General features: G+C 31.5%; 2 protein-coding genes across 2 annotated transcripts in view; one reads left to right on the top strand and one right to left on the bottom strand.

Moving 5' to 3' along the window:
- Positions 1-5,333: 5,333 nt before the first annotated feature.
- LOC139500911 (leucine-rich repeat and fibronectin type III domain-containing protein 1-like protein) lies at positions 5,334-17,350 on the bottom strand. The gene is made up of 2 exons (XM_071289812.1): positions 17,183-17,350; positions 5,334-7,767 (listed from the first exon to the last, which is right to left on the bottom strand). Exon 2 carries the CDS (start codon positions 7,740-7,742, stop codon positions 5,820-5,822), a length of 1,923 nt encoding a protein of 640 aa, XP_071145913.1. The 5' UTR covers positions 7,743-7,767; positions 17,183-17,350; the 3' UTR covers positions 5,334-5,819.
- Positions 17,096-22,431, top strand: part of LOC139500266 (uncharacterized) — a 19,041-nt gene continuing 13,705 nt past the window's right edge. The window contains exon 1 of the mRNA XM_071289008.1: positions 17,096-17,137. Within this exon, the coding sequence (XP_071145109.1) occupies positions 17,096-17,137 (42 nt within the window). The remainder of the gene's footprint in view (positions 17,138-22,431) is intronic.

The raw sequence follows: 22,431 nt of genomic DNA, 5'->3' as shown, positions 1-22,431 counted from the left end.
GACGGACGACGACGACGGACGTCAAGTGATGGCAAAAGATCACATGTCCTTTGGAAAGATGAGCTACAAATAGGTCGAGAACTGGTCAAGTTAAGGGGGAGAATAGGTGCAAGACTGTTTCAGAATTAAAAAAATAATAGTTAAGAATTATGGCAATGGCAAAGATACGATACAAGTACAAAGCAAAACAGTCGAGTAAACTTAAGATAGAGGTCGACTAATATCAATTAAAATTCAGATCAGTATAGACTGGATTAGTAAAAATCAGAACAGTCAATTACAGATAAATACCGTTTCAGTATTTTACTGGTTTATAGAGACAAGATACCGAATGACACAAAATAATTAACAACTATAGGTAAGTGTAAGGTCATCAACAATGAGCATAGTCAGCGATAAAAGTCCCCAAAATGACAATGTAAAACAATGCAAACGACAAAACTAACAGCCTTAGGTATATACAAAATAATGAACGAAAACAAATATTTTACACAACAACAAACGACAACAACTGAATTACAGGTTCCTAGTACCTTTGATAACTATCCAGACTTACGACTGGCACATAAAGGATGTGACAGGGTTACACTTTGTTGGCGCCGAGCCCTTCCTCAACCATTAGACAGTAGTCCCAAGTACACGGATGCCCCATCCCCACTATCATTTTCTATGTTCAGTGTACCGTGAAAATGGGATAAAATCTCTAATTTGGCGTTAAATTTAGAAAGATCATATCATAGGGAACATGTTTACTAAGTTTCAAGTTGATTGGACTTCAGCTTCATCAAAAACTACCTCGACCAAAAACTTTAACCTGAAGCGGGACGAACGGACGGAAAAACCAACGAACGGACGAACGTATAGACGAACGAATGGAGTGGCTTAAAAATGACATTTAAATGTTCATTGTATCTGTCATATTTTCTTCAAACGCAAATAAATAAAATTAAAAGCATTTTACCCATATGTTCCATTTTAGCCGAAGTGTTTATGTTTCTTGACGTACAAGGAAATATAAATACAAAATGTATACTAGATTCATTTGAGAAGATTTGTGAAGTTTAAAAACATAAACAAATTGTGTAAAATTGTCCTTAAAGGGCAATAACTCCTTAAGGAGTCAATTGACAGTTTTTGTCATATATAACTTTTTGTAGATCTTACTTTGCCTAAAATATTTGCTGTTTACACTGTTTATCCTTACCATGTTTACCCTTAATAATATTCAAAATAAAACCAAAAACCGCAAAATTTTCTTAAAATAACAAATTAAGTGGCAGCAACCCAACAATGGGTAGTTCGATTCGTCTGAAAATTTCAGAGCTGATAGATCTTGACCAATTGAACATCTCTACCTCATGTCAGATTTTTTTCTAAAGCTTTAGATTTTGAGATATAAACCAAAAACTGCATTTGACCCCTTTGTTCTATTTTTAGCCATTGTAGCCATGTTTGTAAATGGATCAAAACTTCGGATACAATTTATAAACTAGATACCCTAAGGAACATTTAGTCAAAGTAAGAAGGTGTTTGGCCCAGTAGTTTCAGAGTAGAAGAATTTTGAAATAGTTAACGACGAAGACAGACATCGGACCCCAAATAATGGCATAAGCTCACAAGGGCCCCGGTGAACTAAACAAGTGAAACTGTGAGCTACTGCTCACTGATGATACCCCCACCGCAAGTGGATAATTGTAATAGTGTAAAAATATGCAAGTGTTCGGTAAACAGGAAGTTGTTGAGTGATGAATCTGAAAACGCATCACACGGTATAGCTGACTTGTATAAATCCTGAAACCAAATTTCAGAAATCCTTGTATTGTAGTTCCTGAGAAAAATGTGACGGAAATTTTCAACTTGGTTATCATGTGTAAAATAGTACAAGTGTTCGGTAAACAGGAAGTTGTTGAGTGATGAATCTGAAAACGCATCACACGGTATAGCATACTTATATAAACCTTGAAACAAAATTTCAGAAATCCTTGTATTGTAGTTCCTGAGAAAAATGTGACGGAAATTTTAAACTTGGTTATCATGTGTAAAATACAGGATGTTGTCGAGTGATGAATCTGAAAACGCATCACACCGTGTAGCAGACTTAAACCTGAAACCAAATTTCAGAAATCCTTATATTGTAGTTCCTGAGAAAAATGCGACGAAAAAATATTCATGGGACGGACAGACGGACAGACTGACGGACTGACAGAAGGACAGACAGAGGTAAAACAGTATACAACCCTTTTTTCAAAGCGGGGGTATAAAAAGAATGGCTTTATACGGATTGAAAAGGGTAGAATTAACCCTGAATTAAAAATGTCTTTCAGAGATAAAGTTAAAAATAAAATTTGAAGGTCAACCATTCAGTCAGTCAACCACACATGATATTGTTTTTGTAAAACGTACATGTACATAAAATAAAATCAAAGACATTTTGCATGAAAACTCTTTTTTTTTATTAAAGTATAATTTTAAACATATTAACAGCAAAAATACACTATTATTTTAATAAACAACTGATATGAATGCAATATATCCTATTTACATAACACAAAGTTCTGTTTAAACTAGATTCAAAGCTAACTGGAATTGAACAGAGCCAACATACTCTAAACTGTATACTAAGTAGTACATATAATCATTGTACAACCAGTGAACATACATAAGAAATGAAGGGAAATCTAGAACATAAAAGAGGTCAAAAGATACAAAAGGGACATTCAATATTAAGTCACAAAAACACTGACAACCATTTAGTAAAAAATAAAGACATACAACACTATTAAATTTCATGCAATGATGAATATTAATCATATCTCATCAGATCTAGAAAATATTTGAAGTAAAAGTCACTTTGTATTGGACTGGTTTAAAGTGAAATCTGGTATTGTTTTAAATTGAACATGTTGAAGAAGTAAATATTTGCAAACAAATATTGGTTAAATGATAATACTTCATACATTTGTAAATTGTAAACACAATAACACACAGCGTTAATAAAAATCCCCACAGATAGGACAAGATACTCTCTTCGACACAGAAACTAAGTGTTTACACTAAATAATAAAGTGTAAAAAGTTTAAAAAAAAAAAAAAGGGAATATAAAGAAAGGGGGACACAACAAAAAATCAACAGGTCATTCTGAAAATAGATGAGCTATTTTTCATTGGATGCTTAATGAATTATCATCAACATCATTGCTAATCATACAAATCATAAAAGCTGACGCTTTACATATGTCCAATTGAATGGTAGACCACAAAATAAAATTCCATTTTTCAGTTTATGACAATAATTTAATTTATCTAATATTGTTTTGGATAATTGATAACCCATCATGTATTTTTTTAAGTAATTTTGGAAGCTTTTAGTAATTGATAGTCTGTCTATATTGTCTGTTTGTGTGTTCAAAAATATATCCAGATACCATCTAGACTTTCTCTGGCTTGATTTGAATGAAACGTAGACAGATGGTAAGACAATGAAGAGGGGAAAGCCAACTGAAATAAGGTTCAATTTCTGTTTTCTTTTTGAGGGGTAAGCTTCCTGATGGTAACCTGAGTTTCCCTTGCTGAGTGTTGTATCAAATTCTTTACAGACGCCAGATACTGTGAATAAGAGGACCCCTGTTACCTACATGTTAATTTTATATTTGTGCAACCAAGCTAAAAATGAACAGCTGATATACTGATTCGGCAGCAAAGATAAATTGGGGTGTAAACAGTCCCTGTTCATAATATCTTAACTAGTTACTCAAACTAAATATAAGTACACTTTCCATCAACAGCAAGTATGTAAGTTCAGTATAAAGACTAACAGAATTTCCAAATATTCAGTATTCTATCTAAAAATCTAGCATCACTATTTTAGGTATGAGATGAAAAATAGTTTTGAATATTGTAGTATTGTTTTGTGATTGGTTAACATGTAAATTGTAACTTCTAATGATTGGTTTAAACTACTCAAGTGAAAGCACTCTTAATATGCCAGAAAATGATGTCTTTTCTATTCCATTTTAAATCAGTCTTTGAAATAATATCAGCAATGAAGACACTTTGTGAGTCATTCTTTTGTTATAATGTGTAGCAAACACTAAAACTGGTTAATACGTAATAGTTATGATATATATCCTTTACAAATGATGTATATGGCACATGTATGGTTTAAGCATATTTTTGCAATATTTGCATAACTTATTATAAATAGAATTCTGTTTTCCTCCTTTAACAGTAGTATCTATACATGTATAACATAATTTTCAACAATAGAAAACACAGGCTTTATATAAATGTACCCTTATATGTACATGATATATGTACATTCCTAGTATATACTAGTTTTCTTAGCCAACTTTTTAATGACAGGTTTTAGATAGTGACCATGTTGACTTGATAAAAGCTATCAAATAAAATGTCCCCTATGCTAAATGATGACTTTCTATGAAACTTTAATTGAAAGTGTTTAGAAAAAGCAATATTACATCAAGTTGTACAAGATTTAGTCATAAAACACAAAATGATATATGTCTTTCAAATACCTGGAATGGTTTTTTTTCTAATTTCACTGCAAGATTAAAATCCTCAAGTCACACATTCTGCAAGTTAAACATGTTAAAAGTGGTACTATATTACCCCAAAAAATGAAAAAAATCAGTAAAACTGAAATTGTAAAAATTTTATTTTGATGCTGGAGGGACAGGAATCTCCAAAATATATTTTTAGCTTTTTTCCACATGTTCCATACAAAAATTTTCTGACCCAAAACAAAACCTTAGACGGAAATATTAATGTCCTTATCAATCATGTGTCAATTAAATGACAATGTTAATAACAACGCAAGGGTATATCCATACCATCATACAACCAAAACGTCTAGTAGTACTTAATTTATAAATGAGATAAAAAAAAAAACACAGCAATGATTTTTTTAGGAATGTTGAAAGCACACAACACATCAGATCTTTTCAATAAAGTTGAGAATGGAAATGAGGAATGTGACAAAGAGACAACAACCTGACCATAGAACAGACAACAGCAGAAGGTCATCAATAGGTCTTCAATGCAGCGAGAAACTCCCAGACTCTGAGGCATCCTTCAGCTGGCTCCTAAACAAATATCTATACTAGTTCAGTGATAATACATCATACTAAATTCTGAATTATACAAAAGAAAAGCTTAGAAATGAAAATATCTATAACATGTATAAAAAAAATATATAATAATAATAATATTCTTGACTCTATCTTATTTACACAAGAGGTCCAACAAGAGACCTAACATCACATAACAGTTACAGAAACTAAAGGAAAATAAAAATGGCCACACACCTTAAACAGATTTTTTGTTTTAAAAAATTGAAGATTAATGTTATGCCATAATATGAGAATTGATCACTTAGTTGATGCTGCTAAACTAAAAATGAATTAAAATGTAATCAAGACATTTCTTGTCAATGTATATGTTTATACATATATAATGGCTGTACATTCATGACATTGTAATTTATTTACTTTTTTCATTTTTTTTTCAAATATATATTATATCATTTTTTTTATAATTTCATTGACAAAATTTCTAAATTGATTATATTAAAACTTTAAAAATATGAAAAAGGAGCAATACAGATATTTGCACCCTCTACAAGCTCTTTCAGCTACATGAAATTATATATAACTGTTATAAAATATTTTCACAATGTTACCATATATTTCACCTATTTCATATACATATTCTAATAGGAAATAAAACCTTTGCAAAAAAACAGGTACAAAAAAATATACATGTACCATGTGTTATCACATTGTTAAAAGAGGAATATATATTTTACAAAGTTGTGGATTCAATTTTAACATCTTCTGTCTGTGTTGCCATGTGGTTATCAGTCCCGAAAGAGAGAGCTGATATAGTTTGTGTTCCCATGTCACCAGTGCCACAGAACTCTTTAATAGACCGTACACCAAACTTAACACTCTCCACACCACTCGCTACTTTGATAGCAGCCGATCCTTTTATGTTGGATAAATATCCAGATCCGGTTTCTTTAAGTGTATTGTAGTGACCTCTGACCTTTTCCATCTTTTTCTCCAGCCTCACTTTAACTTCGTCAAGAGTGTCTTTGATGTTAGGCGACTTGTTCTTGTCACTTGAATCAACACTTGGCGTTGGACACTTACGAGGGGATTCCCTTGGTGTTTGTTCAGTAGGTGAATTAAATGGCGTGTCTGGTGGTTCTGGGCAAAAGTCAAATTCATTGGAAGCACACGAATCTAGAGTAGATCGTTTGCCATCTTCCAATACATCAATTTCTTCAATGGTATATTTAATATCTTTTTCCTCCGGTATAGATTCAGCACAATTGCAACATTTGCAGCATGCGCAGCAACAACTGCATTTCTGTACGCATAAAGATATTGACCCAATGATGATTCCAGTGACCAATATTACAAAAACACCGCCAGCGCCAATGAAATAACTTATGCCTTTAGTTTCAGCAATAGCATCATGAATACCAACTTCCATCGAGAAATTAGTAGACCCAATCCCATTCAAAGTGACGCATGTGAATTGGCCTGCAAAATAACCTCTCATCACATCAATATAAAGTGAGTCGCCATCTTTCATTTGTACAATGGATTCAAGTCCTAAACTGTATCCTATATAAGACGCAGAAGAGACAGTTGAGATATTGTAGGACTGCAGAATATTTCCAACATTTTCCTGGGCAAAATTGATACCCCATGGGGATTTCCAATAGTTGACTGGTTGAGGAACTCCGTAACTTTTGCATTGCAGTAAAACACTTTGACGGGCAAGTATACTGCTTGAATTTGTGATGAAATAAACCTCAGGTGGAGCACAAGGCATAGTTATATTTTCTAATTCAAGTAAATGGTATTTTCCATTACAAATCAAATCATCTGGATTTCCATATTTAGATGGATTGGCTTTAATTTTCTGGATCAATGGTTGCAGTTCACATGAACAATCAAAATTATTTTTGGAGATAATAAATTCGACAACATTGTCAGAAAATTGAGCAACTGCATTAGGAATGGTGGCCAAATCGTTATGAGAAATATTCAGTGTGTGGACTGTTTCCATGCCAACCAACATTGGCATTGTTAAATGGACCAAGTCGTTGGAAGTCAGATCTAAAATTCTCAGATTTTTTAATTCCTTAAAAGCGCCAAGTGGAAGATCAGTGATTGCATTCATGCTAAGGTTCAAATACTTCAGATTTTTTAAATCATCAAATAATCTTGAATCAAAAGTGTGCAAATTATTATGACTTAAATCCAAAGTCACTAATTCAGAAAGACTTGAAAAAGTTTCAAAATTCAAAATATCAATGTAGTTATTCATAAGCTTTAAAGTTTTCAGCTTCTTATTTCCTTTGAACGCATTCTTTGGCACTTCAGAAATAACATTGCTACTCAGATCCAAATTCTCTAGCTCTGTAAATTTTTCAAAGTTTATTTTCATCAACACTTCTTCAACTCTCTTAATAGAAAGTGTCTTCAATTGATACATGTGCTTTGTATCTTTCAGTATTGAAAGACTAAAACCATTCTGACAAACAGCTTGACTTAACTGAAAATTGCATGTGCATTCATACGGACATTTAATGTTGACTTCCATCATATCTGGATGCTTCGTTGACGGGATTGGAATGTAAGCACCGGAGCTTAGATGTACAAGTATAAGTAGTATAACATTTATACTCAGCAAGCTCTTCATACCAGCCATCTTTAGCACTAAAATCGGCTTCAACCTGCAATAAGAAAACAAATTATTCCAGTTTAGTTTTATCCTTGTATAATTTATTTTTAAACAAATTGAATTTTATACAGCATATTCATCCTACATGTCCTAAGAGATTGATATTCAGCACACAAAAAGTCATCTACTTTTACCTAAATAATACAATGGCAAAATGTTTGACCTAAAATTTATCCTGCAGAGATATAGAATAAAACAATAACTCTCTTTTCATCACTTAATATATGTTCAGGTATGTAGTTTATTGACCTTTAAAAAACGGATATTATGAATATCTCTGAGGCAAAAACAAGAGAACTGAAGAAAAAAACTTGTAAAATTTTCAATTGAAACATAAAATACATCAGAATTTATTTATGCAAGTATTGTGACTGCCAATGCCTTGTCCTAAATCTTTACCAGTTGCGCAGGGTGTCTTCCATTTGGGTTTAACGGATAATTTTGTACTGAAGACATGGCCATAGCCATTTTAAGGCAGTCAGGTAAAAAATTGTAAGGGTTCTCCAGAACCCAGTGTCTCACCTACTTTTGCTGTTAATCACAGGCTCAACAAAAATGAGGGGAAAAAAATATTCCTCTTGATACTATCTTTTGATTGTAGTTGTAAGAAGCTTCTGTCCAAGTTTGATAAAAATCCAGCATAGTTTATAAATCTCATAAATGTTTTAAAAACTGCAGACTGTGTGTTATGATAACTGGAAGAAAAACTAAGTCCATTTATAAGTAAAATCCAGAAAACAGGTGAAAAAAAATAACAAAATTTCCTTCATGATACCAGCTTATCATCATAAACAAGCTTCTGTGCAAGTTTGGTACAAATCCAGGATAGTCTAAGAAAGTTATTAAAAATTTTAAAAATTTAACCACAGAGCATTTTGCAGAGTGAATGCAATGTTTCTTGGAGGAAAAACTAAGTCCATTTATAAGTAAAATTCAGAAAAAAATGATTTTATTTTACTAAATTTACTTCTGGATACTATCTTATGATCATAAACAAGCTTCTGTCCAAGTTTGTTAGAAATCCAGAATAGTTTAAGAAAGATATTAAAACTTTAAAAACTTAAACCACAGAGTGAATATTTATGGACACCAACAAAGACAGAATGTAGGATCGCTATGTCTCGCTTTTTCAACAAAAGTCGAAGGCTAGACAAAAATAAAGCTTGACTTTGGACAACTTGTGAATTGCTATGGTTTCAACCTATCATTTATCTGTATTACAGAAATGGGTTCAATTTTTGAAAGCAATTAATTACATTCAATTACAATTACAAAATCTTTAATTAAATTACACATAAGTCATGATTACATTTGACGTTTTTTACCAATGTCAATGAATGTAACTAATTACTTTCCAATTACCATGATTACTTGACAAATGTAATTAATTACTTCAATTACTTTTGAAAGGATAATTTAGATAAAATATTGAAGACATGCATTTCTCCTATGAAACATGTATGTACATTATTATCATTCATTGCTTTATTAGTTATAACAAATAATATCTCAAGTGACTATTTTCAAATTCAGTCAGTATCAAAGATGAGCAAAACTTAGGTATCTTGTTTGGTTAAATGCTCAAAATGACAAAAAGCATCATTCAATATTTAGAAAACATTAATATTTTGTTGTTATAATTACCTGTTGAAATTTTATATTTTAATTTATTTAATTGAAAATGATACAAAAAGAGAGCCTTTATTTTTACATTTTGAAAAGATTTTTTATTTTGATCACAACTTATTACAATATTTTTTTCTAAAGAAATATTTGATTTACATATCATGATTGAGAAAGCCTGACCTTTTTAAATATACCTACATTAACATGCTTAAGTTTTAATCACAATTCATTATTGATTTTAAAAAAATCATGTACCTAGGGAATATTTATATCTCTCTAATTGTCTTTAACACCTGCTTAAAATGCAAACATAACTGTTGTAAAACAATAATTTTATAGTTTATAATAAAACAAATAGCCAGTCGTTATATCTAATGATTATCTATCTAAATATACATGTAGGTAACAAGCTAATTAAGGTATATATATATATATATATATATAAGGCAGTGACTTACTAATCATCTAATGGTTTATTTTATACCCAAATTATGGCATGTTTTTATAATATTTATTTTTTCTTTGTCTTTATTTTTTTGTAAATTCAAAACAAACTAAAGAATCCTCCATGCTTGCGTAATTACATCATGTACATAGAGACTAAATAAGCAGGTTTCGTCAGCTAAGAACATTTACTAAAGTCATGGCTTTTCATAATTTTTTGAGAACATTCACATTTCAATCTTTCTGATCCAAAATTTGAATATAATTAACACAATGATTAAGATGTAATTGAAATGTAATTGTCAATTACCCAAAATTTTGACTGTGTACATTTGTAATTAATTACTTTCAATTACTTGTCATTGAAAAAATGCCAAATTACACATTACATTCAATTACTTGAGAAATTGTAATTAATTACTGTCAACATGGTCAATTACAATTACATATATTTCAATTACCCCATGTCTGCTGCATTAAGTCATAAAATATTTAACTCTGTAAAATTTAATGGACCTGTGAATTTCCGGAACGTTTGATTTACATTATCAGGAAATTGGGTCTGTCAAATTTTACCGAGTTAAATACTTTATACTCTTTGGAACTGATGTATTTTTGTGAATCTGAGATATCATTTTGAAAGCAAAATAAGTATTTGTCCACCTAAAATGGAATTGTATCTTATTTTATCATTACTTTTGGATATTTCTGGAAATATTTTGCATCAATAAGCGCAAAAAAGGTAGGACTTTGTAACTACATAAACATTTCTATCCGGCAATAAAAATTTCACGTCAAAATTAGGTCGCAAAGTTCCCACCGAAATTTGCTCTCAAAGTCCAGACGTAAACCAGATGTTCCTCAGAGCAGCTTTATATGACCGCAGAGGTTGAACCCTTAACGGTTGGGGCAAGTATGGACACAACATTCAAGCTGGATTCAGCTCTAAATTTGGATTGTGATTAAATAATTGACACAGCATAGGTGTCTGACACAGAATGAATGTGGTCTAATGAACTTTAAAAAAAAAAAATTGCCTTTGAGCAATTCACTATGCTGTTGAATATTAATCCTCTCAAAAAAATGTTTGAAGAAATTTTCTTTTTATTTATGAAATCTGAAATGAGAAAAATTTAACTCACCCCTCCCCCAATTTTTTTTCACATCCCCCTTTCCCTTATTCCAAAACTGATCTCAATTCAAATTTCTAATGGAGCAACAATAATATAACTACTCATCATAAAATATTAAAATGTAAAAAAGTGCTTGTTATCACTGAATGGTAAAGATTGTTTTAATTTATCAGTTGGTAGTAAAAGTGAATATACATTGTATATTGTATAAAACAATGATTTAAGTTGATCCAACTACTATTCTGGACAAAGAAAGATAACTCCAATTGAAAATTTCTTGCTATTGCACAATATTGTGCAATTAGATATTTCTTGCTATTGCGCAATACTGTGCAATTGAAAATACTTGCTATTGCACAATACTGTGCAATTGAAGATTTCTTGCTATTGCTGAATACTGTGCAATTGAAAATTTCTTGCTATAGCACAATATATACTTAATATAATAATTTTGGATCCTTATTTGAACCAACTTGAAAACTGGGCCAATAATAAAAAATCTAAGTACATGTTAAGATTAAGCATATCAAGCATATATCAAAAAAGCCCAAGAATTAAATTTTTGTTAAAATCAAACTTAGTTTAATTTTGGACCCTTTGGACTTTAATGTAGACCAATTTGAAAACGGGACCAAAATATAAGAATCTACATACACAGTTAGATTTGGCATATCAAAGAACCCAAATTATTCAAACCTTGTGTTTAAATTTCATAGATTTCTATTTACTTATACTAAAGTTACAATGTATGATGTGAAAACCAAGAAAAATGCTTATTTGGGCCCCTTTTTGGACCCTAATTCCTTAACTGTTGGGACCTCAACTCCCAAATTCAATCCCAACCTTCCTTTTGTGGTCATAAACCTTGTGTCAAAATTTCATAGATTTCTATTTACTTAAACTTAAGTTATAGTGCGAAAACCAAAAGTATTCGGACAATGACAACGCAGACGACAATGTGATACCAATATAAGACCAAAAAATTTTCAATTTTTGCGGTCGTATAAAAATAGCTTCAGGGTTATGACATCTTAGGAAGGCGTCCCAGAAAAAAAATAAAATAGCCTTGCCAAACATCCCAAGTTGTTAATGTCTACAGGTGTCATTTTGGTCTCTTGTGGACAGTTGTCTCATTGGCAATCATACCACATCTTCTTTTTTTATATCATAATTATTTGGACTAGTAAAACTGTAGTCCAAATAATAATGATGTCTTGGGTGGCTATCTTAAAATTGAGAAAGGAAATGGTGAATATGTCAAAGCGACAACCACCCGACCATAGAGCAAACAACAGCCTTAATTTGTTTTCTATGAAACCTTCCTTGGAATGGCCTTTAGAGACATATAAAATAATTAATAAATCAAGTCCAGAATTCCTACATAATTTAGTAAATATTAAAGAAAATTCATACCACTTCAGGTATAAAGGCATAGCAGATATACCACAGCCTAAAACAACAAGGTATGGTAAGAAAAGCTTTAGTTATGAGGCAGCAAAACTCTGGAACTCCTTGCCAAATGAGGCAAGGAGTTTATCAACTTTTGGCCATTTCAAAAATTTTATCTCAAAATGGTGTTTTTCAGAAAAATGTACATGCAGTTCTTGTAAATAATGTACTTACTTGCTGCCTCATACATTCATAACTTGATCTCGAAGCCTGCTGTTTGTTTTTTTTATGTTTTATCTTTTTGCAGTTATTTTTATTTTTTATTTAGCTTTTTATTTCTTTTGCTTATGCATTACCTTTGCTATAGCTGCATGCAGTCTTCTGTTTGTGCTTTTAGTGTTTAATTTTGCATGTGCTACTCCGATATAAATACTATGTGCTACTATGTGCTGATATTTGACATTTGTTTTAATATATATCTAGCTTAGCTTTTATTCTGCATGTGCCATCTATGTATGTGCTGTCTGTCTGTATGTTTGTGGTGTATGTGTATCTGATGTTATAACATGTATGTTTTGTTTATCAATATCAGTCGATTTACAGTCAGGGGTACTACTGGTACAAGTAATTTTTATTCACTTGGAGAAGTAAAAAAAAAATTATACTCATATAAGTAAATTTGTAGGGTACTTATACCATGTATACAAGAAAATGTTATTTATAGGTAAAAAAAATGACTTATAGTTATGTCCCTTAGACATTCAGATTTTTTTACTTATATGCATGTAAGTGAAAAGGTCATCTTATCTTTATTTCTTAAATTCTTAGGATTTCTTTGCTCTACTAGAATTTTAATTTGTCTGTCCATTGCAGATGTCTTTACTAATCATTTAAGTGTAATTTCATGGACAATGAAAATCCCATTTGTCTGTTATCTTCAGAACACTGGTCATTACAAGCCCCAAAGGAGCAATTTTTGAAGGCTTTGCTCAAATACTTAAGATCTTTGTGCAATCAGTTTCTTTGAAATTTTTTATTAGAGATCAATGTTTCATCTCATTAATTCAACAAATTACCTGGGAAAAATCATTACAGGCATGAATTTTTATCTCAAACTTGAGAATTGTGGTGGGATTGCATTTTTTTTTTACTTGTATACATGGTATAAGCATGATACATGTAAGTAAATTTTTAAGAAAATTAAGGGGAGATTATTTAAACATTATAATTTACTTATATATATAAGTATATTTTTTTTTACTTATTCAAGTAAATAAAAATAACTTGTACAAGTAGTACCCCTGACTGGTTTTAAGAGCTCTTAAGAGCTCATGTCCATTGTTATTATGTATATATGTAGGACTCTAAAGTGCGATGGGGACGCTAAAGTACGATGGTCTCGCTAAAGTGCGATGGTATACGCTCAAGTACGATGATCTCGCTAAAGTGCGATGGTATACGCTAAAGTGCAATGGTCCGCAAAAGTATAGACGTTAGAAACGTAGTTGGATTATGATGTTAACAGTCGTTTATACAAACTAAATATGAATATGCCGGAAGATAGATGAGCAATATTTTGAGTAACAATTTTTACATCAAATGTCCATTACTTACTAGTAATTGATTTAATTTAACCGTGTTCTTTGTCGGCTGAATCACAATGTATACTAGAACACACCCGTGATATCACGGGTCCGTGACTGAATTAAAGTATATAACTATGCGCAAGCCTTATTTTAGTATTAGTATTGTCATCTGATAAAGTCATGCCGATTATAAGATACACAGTTTTTCTCTGCTTTCAAGTCTTTCTGTTTGAACCCGTCGAACTGAAACAATAATATTAATTATTTGGAAAACAAAAGGTCCTGGAATGGAGTATTTTTTAATCAACAGCATTGTCCTATATAAGTTATAAATAAAGTTGAATTATTTGCTTCGCTGTTTTACGTCATGCCCACTAACAAATTGAAAACTGTACCTATACGCCTTATTTTTAGTCCAGATTTTTAGTATTCGTATTGTTATCTTAGAAAGTCTTATTGATTAAAATACTACAATAGGTAACAATTTGACAATTTAGTAGTGTCAACCCTGTGGTTATGACCCGTGTATATACATGTAGCATATTAATCCTGAATACAACGTTTGGTGGTGCGCCTGTCAGATGCGGAACGTACAGATAAGGTAATAGGTAACAGGTGAATATACTATTGGTATCGGTAGCGGACTTGACCCGGAACTTCTTAATTATTGGCAATATTAATTACGTGGAAAACAAAAGGGCCTGGAGTGGTGTAATTTTTAATCTACACCTTTGTACTATATTAGTTATATATAAAGTTGAATTCTGTGATTCGTCGTTTTTACGTGATGACGGCTGACAAATTGGACCTCGTAATTTTAGTATTATAGATTTTTTTCGAGTGTTTTTTTAATTTTCAATGACAAATGTAAAATAGGTTGTAACATTATATATATTACATGTAGTGTGAACAGCAATCTACACCAATTATCCAAATATTCAATATACTTCAAATTGTTAAAAATTCATTTTACATGAAAAATAATATTTTGCAAAACATAAATTACCTTAATAGCAATTAGAACATGGTCGGACTTGTTAATTTAGAAACAATCACTTCAGCCTACCGGTAAATTGTAAAGCCTATCACATATGTTAAACCTTAGCATATTAGCTTTTACAAAAAGACTTTTTGAACCTCGATGTTTTAATCTTCGAATTTTACCATTTGGATCATCGCACTTTAGCGTGATACATCATCGTACTTTACCGAACAAACAACCATCGCAGTCTGCACCAAAAACTTTTTCCACTACTAGTCCGAAGACCAATATTCTGAAATTTTTCTTATCAGTCAGAGCTCAGACATAAACAAGTCTATTTTTGTTTTTGACTTAAATAAGTCGAAACATGTATTTATTATAAAAATGTAGTTTCAGTTTTAGACTTATCTAAGTCAAAAAATGACAGACTTGTTTAGGTCTATTTATGTTGGTGAAAAAACTTAATGTTACTTTGTGGCCAAACTACACCACCTATGACAGCAAAAACCTGTATGAGAGTTCACAAGGACTTGAGCTATCTATATCTAATTATCTAATTGAACATCCTTACTAAACACAGATGTTTTACCTCATTAAGTGTGATTCCAGGTGGTTGCATTGTAAGGTTAATTAACATTATCTCCGATTTTTTAGACTTTCATTCATATTTTTCTTCAGAAGACAAAGCATTGGCTTTCAATGTTGTCATTATTTGATTTAGATGCATGACCTCCTTATAAGTATGCGTGGGTCTTGAAGTCAACCAATTTTGATCACTCATCGACTTGTAGGAGTCGATATTTGCAACTTTTTGATTCTGGTCAATTATTTCTTGTTTAACAATATTGGACTTATACAAGTCGTATTTTGTCTTACATTAAAGGGAGACAAATCCTAAAACTTACAAATTTAGACCTCTAGGAGTCAAAAGCAGATTCAGACTTATTTATGTCTGAGCTCTGACTGCTTATTGGTCAAATCAAAGTTTTGCAAAATCTTACTAGTCCGAATGAATTTTTACTAGTCTGGGGCATCGGACTAGTGGCTAACCGTGCAGACTGCCATCGTACTTTAGCGTGAGACACCATCGTACTTTAGCGAACAAACGACCATCGCACTTTAGCGTGAGACACCGTCGTACTTTAGCATAGACCATCGCACTTTAGCGTGACCATCGCACTTTAGAGTCCTACATAAATATGCAACCCGACTTTAAATAAAGATTACTTTACTTTACTTTACTTTCAAAAAGTCATAATTATTTGGACTACAGAAACTCCAGTGTGTGCATATTTTGCTCTCTAGGCTCTATCATCTACAATGTATGCTGATTAAAAAGAACACACATCCAAATGCAGGTTACGTATTCAGTCAGAGCTCAGACATAAACAAGTCTATTTTTGTTTTTGACTTAAAGAAGTCAAAACATGTATTTATCATAAAATGAGTATTCAATTTTAGACTTATCTAAGTCATAAAATGACAGACTTATTAAGGTCTATTTATGTTGATGAAAAAACTTAATTTCACTTGGTGGCCAAACTACACAACCTATGACAGCAAAAACCTGTCTGAGAGTTCACAAGGACTTGAGCTATCTATATGTAATTGTCTAATTGAACATCCTTGCTAAACACAGATGTTTTTCCTCATTAAGTGTAGTTCCAGGTGGTTGCATTGTAAGGTTAATTAACATTATCTCCGATTTTTTAGACTCTCATTCATATTTTTCTTTAGAAGACAAAGTATTGTCTTTCAATGTTGTCATTATTTGATTTAGATGCATGACCTCCTTATAAATATGCGTGGGTCTTGAAGTTAACCAATTTTGATCACTTATCGACTTGTAGGAGTCGATATTTGCAACTTTTTGATTCTGGTCAATTATTTCTTGCTTAACAACATTTGACTTATGTAAGTCGTATTTTGTCTTGCATTAAAGGGAGACTAATCCTAAAACTTACAAATTTAGACCTCTATGAGTCAAAAGCAGATTCAGACTTATTTATGTCTGAGCTCTGACTGGTATTTTTTTTGTCTGAAACATAAATGCATAACTTTTATTTATCTAGCTCTAGTCATGCCTAAATAACTTCACCAGTTTGTCTATATTCAGTGGAGATTGTGTAATGTAAAAACACGGCCATAAATCTACTCGTCATGTCAGCTGTTTGTTCTTTTGAAAAAAATTGTGAACCTAAGGTGAGTTCTTTATGGAGTCTAAACTTGTGACAATAAGTTCTGTACCTGTAGCAAGCTTTTATCTAATGCTTCATTTAATTAGTTTGATACTCCAATTCCTTCATTCAGGTGTAATATGGTCTATATTTTACTTCTTGTAAGGAAATCTTCAGGAATTTTCGTCTTTGTTTTGCGTGTAAGAAAACATCACTTCCGTATGAACAAATCTGGTCTAGAAATGAGCAGATTCCGGAAATATAGTCTCTTCGCTTTTATTTTATGTTCGAAATAGCTTTTGTCAAATTTAGAAACATTTAGTATGACATTATGGTTATGCATACATGATTATTTCTATGATGACTCACGGAGAACCTGTATATAATGTATACTTTAATTCTGTTACAAGATATGTCTTGGTGCTCCTTAACGGCAGGATATACATATAGGAGAAAATGATTAGCTATGGTTTTATAACATACATATTTGGACTATTGCCCATTTAAATATAAATAAAACAATTCCAAGTATTCGTTTCTCGTGTATTTAAAGTAAATTAGTTTGTTTCTGGATAGTAAATGAAATTTATACTATATAAATTTGATGCGCCAAACTTGAATGCTTTTTTCTTATTAAGGGACTTATCATTATTTATCTGGTAGGGGGGGCTGGTCAAAATCAGGGGGGATCAAGTTTTTTTTATGTTATACTATGTGGAAAAGGGGGGTTCATATTTTATAAATTCAAAGTGTGGAGATCAATCTTTTTTGCACATGAAACTGAGTAGTTAAAATACCTCAACAGACCGTGGCCAAAAAGAACATTACAACAGTTCAAATTCGGAATGGAAATATATTTGTACCACCATTCATACAATTAAGTAAGACATCACAAGACTTGGTGGTGATATAGTAAGCTGTCATTTTGTGTCATTTTGTCCCATTTAGAATGCATAGGTGCTTCTCCATGTTCATAACCCGATTAATCCAGTCGTTATATTACACCCACTTCGATCACTACGTACATTAACAAGCATTACGGTGTCAACTTATGTTATAATAAGCTAAAAGTTTGAGAGAAATTAAGTATAAATTAAAATGAAATCTACAGCGATTTGTGCAAAACTTTGTCAAATAAATAAAATCACGCTGCATCATGAAAGAATATATAGTGTAGAGCAATAAGTTCTCCAATAAATGGTCAAATATTCTGCATAAAACCAGTTGAATATTGATACAAAAGATGATTCTGAGATGACAACACCACTAATGCACCTTTTTGCTTTCATTATCAGACCCCTTTGGGTCCATATATACCTCTCATTGCAAAGTTTGTACTTTTAAGGCTAATGAGTCAAAATTTTGGGGTTACTATATCACACATTTATATGAAATATGACAACAAATTAGTAATTGAATTGTTCTGAAAGCTGAAAGCATAAACTATCCATACAGGTATCAAAATTCACGTAAAACTTAAGTTTAGGCAGCATATAAGAGAGGGACAATGTAATAGCACCTGAGATCACCCCTAGTTTTTGGTGGGATTCGTGTTGCTTATTCTTTAGTTTTCTATGTTGTGTCATGTGCACTATTGTGTGTCTGTTTGTCTTCGTTTTTATTTTTAGCCATGGCGTTGTCAGTTTATTTTCGATTTATGAGTTTGATTGTCCCTTTGGTATCTTTCGTCCCTCTTTTTTAAAAGATCCTTCTTAGTAAATAATGTGCATTTACTGTCTCAACAAGTTTCTTTAATAGCCCAATGAAGGAAATTAGAAAAAAAATAGCTCCCCAAAGCACTGGCTTGCTCTACCCATTAATATTCATGAAAGAGTCCTATGTCAAGGCAATTTTCCTTCAAATATGGTTTTGGACTCATTCACTGAAAATATTTCATGTTTGCAATATTTCTGTGAAATAACATGATAAGTGTTTTGCATGTTAAAATTTTGGCATGTTTAATAGAGGGGGGTCACATTTTATACTTTTGATTTCAAAATGACCAGCCCCCCCCCCCCCCCCTCCCAGGTAAATAATGATAAGTCCCTAATCATAAGAAGGACAGTCAAGTTCACCGGCGGCTATGAACTCAGGCTCAAAAATTAAAAAAAAAATGAAAGCCACAAGTGTATCATACTTCAATATTTGAAGATATACATATAAAATTCGACATAGGCATGGTCGCCTTTCATAACGTCACAATAGGAAAATTCAGAAAAAATAAGAAAATAATAGAATTTCGACAAATGATTTGCCGAGAGCACATTTTTCACTAGTGGGGAGAAATATTTTCTTCACACCAATCAAAAGCGTGAAAAAAGCACAAAAGTTCCACAAATTGTTATCCCTTGAAAAAAATAACATTGTTTTCTCTGTATTCCAGGCTGTTCTATTAGATCTTATTACCCTCTTAGATTTGTGTTAATATGTTCTATATAATACAAGAAAGTATAACATATTAACGTAGACACAGAACCATGACGAATTAAGGAAAATAATCATACATGTCCAGAAAATTGTATACTTTATAACCAAAAAAATAAGTCCTTTATTTTTCTAGATATATAAAAAAAAATGTAATTGGAAAACCCTAAAATAAATAATGGTCTCCGAAGAAAAATATATATGAACAGAAAAAAAAACATCGGTCTAAAAACTAGACTTTCAAGCATTATATAATCTGTTTTAGAAGTTTTGAAATTATTCTGCTGCAAAAGTGACGGTATTCTTTTTGTCTTAACCTATTGTCTTCCGTACCTGAATCATAACGAAATAAATGTATGACATGTACAGTGTATAATATTTTCGTTATTTCTTTGGCGGTGTCATACCATGTAATATATTGTATTCGAGATAAGATAAGGACTTTATTTCGAAATACAATACGGCATTATTGGATATGAAAGGTTTGTGTATGTTTGAAGTATTTCTAAAACGTATATTCAAGTGTAATATTTGGTTTGCATTGCAATTTTGAGCACTGTTTTTAACATATTAACATAAGGAGAAAATGTCTTGGACTGAATTTTCGGCGCTCTCTTGACACCATTTGCGAGTATGGACATGAGATACGATGATAGTCCGTCGGAATTGGACGATAAATGGCTGACCCGTGTTGATAGTTTATTCTCATAAAACTATGAAAGTGCAAAGGTAACAGAGAAGTTAAAAAATAATATACATAAAAATAAAAAAATGCATTAAAAATGCATAAAATTCAAAATTTCGGATGAGATAACATATAAAAGAATATATATATATATAGACTTATATAGTCAAATGTAAAAGTTAAAATTGTATAAAGAAATACATTTCTAAATTTCTATAAGTATAAGTATGGTAAATAAAGTATGGTTGTTAAGAAGGAGTGAGCTGACTATTAATACATCTTATAAAATTGCAGAGGTTTCTTAGTGTCTTTTTTTTTTTTTTTAATTAAACAGTTTGTTGAATGTAATAATGTTATGTCTTGGAATTAGTTCATTTGGAATAAATCTTCTTCTTTCATCTTGTAAAGCCGGGCAAACAAAAATATAGTGGTATTCGTCTCCGATATCTCTTTTCGTACATATTGAACATTTTCTATCACTTCTGTCAATGTTATGCCATCTCCCCTTTTCTATTGGCAGTGAATGATTCGATGTTCGGAATTTACAAAGTGTATATGTATCTCGGTCATTTATGATGTTGAAATAATTCTCAAATTCAACATTTTCCTTAAAGAGCCTATAAGTAGTGCATTTTGATGTGTTCTGAATAGCTGAATTCCAATCTAAGTTTGATATTTTTTTGGTAACCATTTGGTGAGGTCGGTATTTTGCATATAAAATAAGTTTGAAAATCCAATATATTTTTAATGTTTTTTATCAATAAAATATCATCATTATTTGTGTGATATCGGGAATATACAAATTTATATAAGATTGATGATGACTTATTTTCATCTATAAGCAGCCTGCACCAATATGATATCACTCGACATTTAATGCTTATTTCCAATGGGTATCGTCCAGTTTCACCGTACACAATCATGCTTGGGGTAGATCTCTTGAGGTGAAGTAAATGCTTTAAAAACTTGAGATGAACTTGTTCAATAATGTCATTTTTTCCAAATCCCCATACTTCACATCCGTATAAAAGAATTGGTTTCACCAGTTTGTCAAATAACTCTAATCGGCATTCAATTGATAAATTAAACTGCCTCCCTTTTTTGATACCTGAATCATAACGAAATAAATGTATGACAGTGTATAACATTTTCGTTATTTCTTTGGCGGTGTCATAATAAAATCAAATCAAAAATTTCATTGTCATATAAACTTTACAGTTTGTGACCAACATATATTAACACAATAAACACAATAAACATACATATTAAACATACACAATAACAACAGCATCAATTTTTTTTTTTAACAACAAACAAGTTGTTAAGAGTCCCCTGCCCTCAGTTCTAATGACTTTTTCCAGAAGGATCCTAACTTATTTGTTTGTAAAGGCGATGATGGATTTAGTAAATATTGAATTTTTTCTTCTTCATTTAAATTATTAAAGTTATTATTTTCAGTACATATGTGATGAAAAAAATCATTTCTTAGAGTTTATTATACTCACAATAGAGTAAAAAATGTTTCTCATTCTCTAGTATTTTACATTTATGGCAAAGTCGTTCCTCTCTTGGGATTTTAAAATGTCATACAATGTAATATAATGTATTCGAGATAAGATAAGGACTTTATTTCGAAATACTATACGGCATTATCAGACATGAAAGGTTTGTGTATGTTTGAAGTATTTTTAAAACGAATATTCAAGTGTAATATTTGTTTGCATTGCAATTTTGAGCACTGTTTTTAACATATTAACATAAGGAGAAATTAAATGTCATGGACTGAATTTTCGGCGCTCTCTTGACACCATTTGCGAGTATGGACATGAGATACGATGATATAGTCCGTCGGAATTGGACGATAAATGGCTGACCCGTGCATGTTAACATGGTTAAGAGAGAGCGGCTGGCCTATCTCTTGCATGTAAAAGACACCCCTTTCGATAAGACTGCAGGATAATATTATGCCACTACAAGGCAGCACTCGCACCCACACAGTGGAAAGGGATTAATATAAGTTGCAATAATTTTTTTCCAAATCCGCTATAAATAAATATGTTTGAATTCATTTCTCTATAAATATTCTATTCAAATAACCGATACAGTAAATCCGACCTGAAATTACATACTTCTTTTTTCATTACAATCTACCAGGCTGCAGAAAGACCTGTCACAAAAACCGGACCCATGATTATGATACCTAGCGTAGT

This window comes from Mytilus edulis, chromosome 13 (assembly GCF_963676685.1).
Source record: "Mytilus edulis chromosome 13, xbMytEdul2.2, whole genome shotgun sequence".
NCBI lineage: Eukaryota > Metazoa > Mollusca > Bivalvia > Mytilida > Mytilidae > Mytilus > Mytilus edulis.
This window is presented reverse-complemented; position numbering and strand designations above follow the sequence as displayed.

What these genes read in the sequence shown, in the direction of transcription:
- LOC139500911 (XM_071289812.1), bottom strand. Translation starts at nt 7,742, where the DNA reads ATGGCTGGTATGAAGAGCTTGCTGAGTATAAATGTTATACTACTTATA.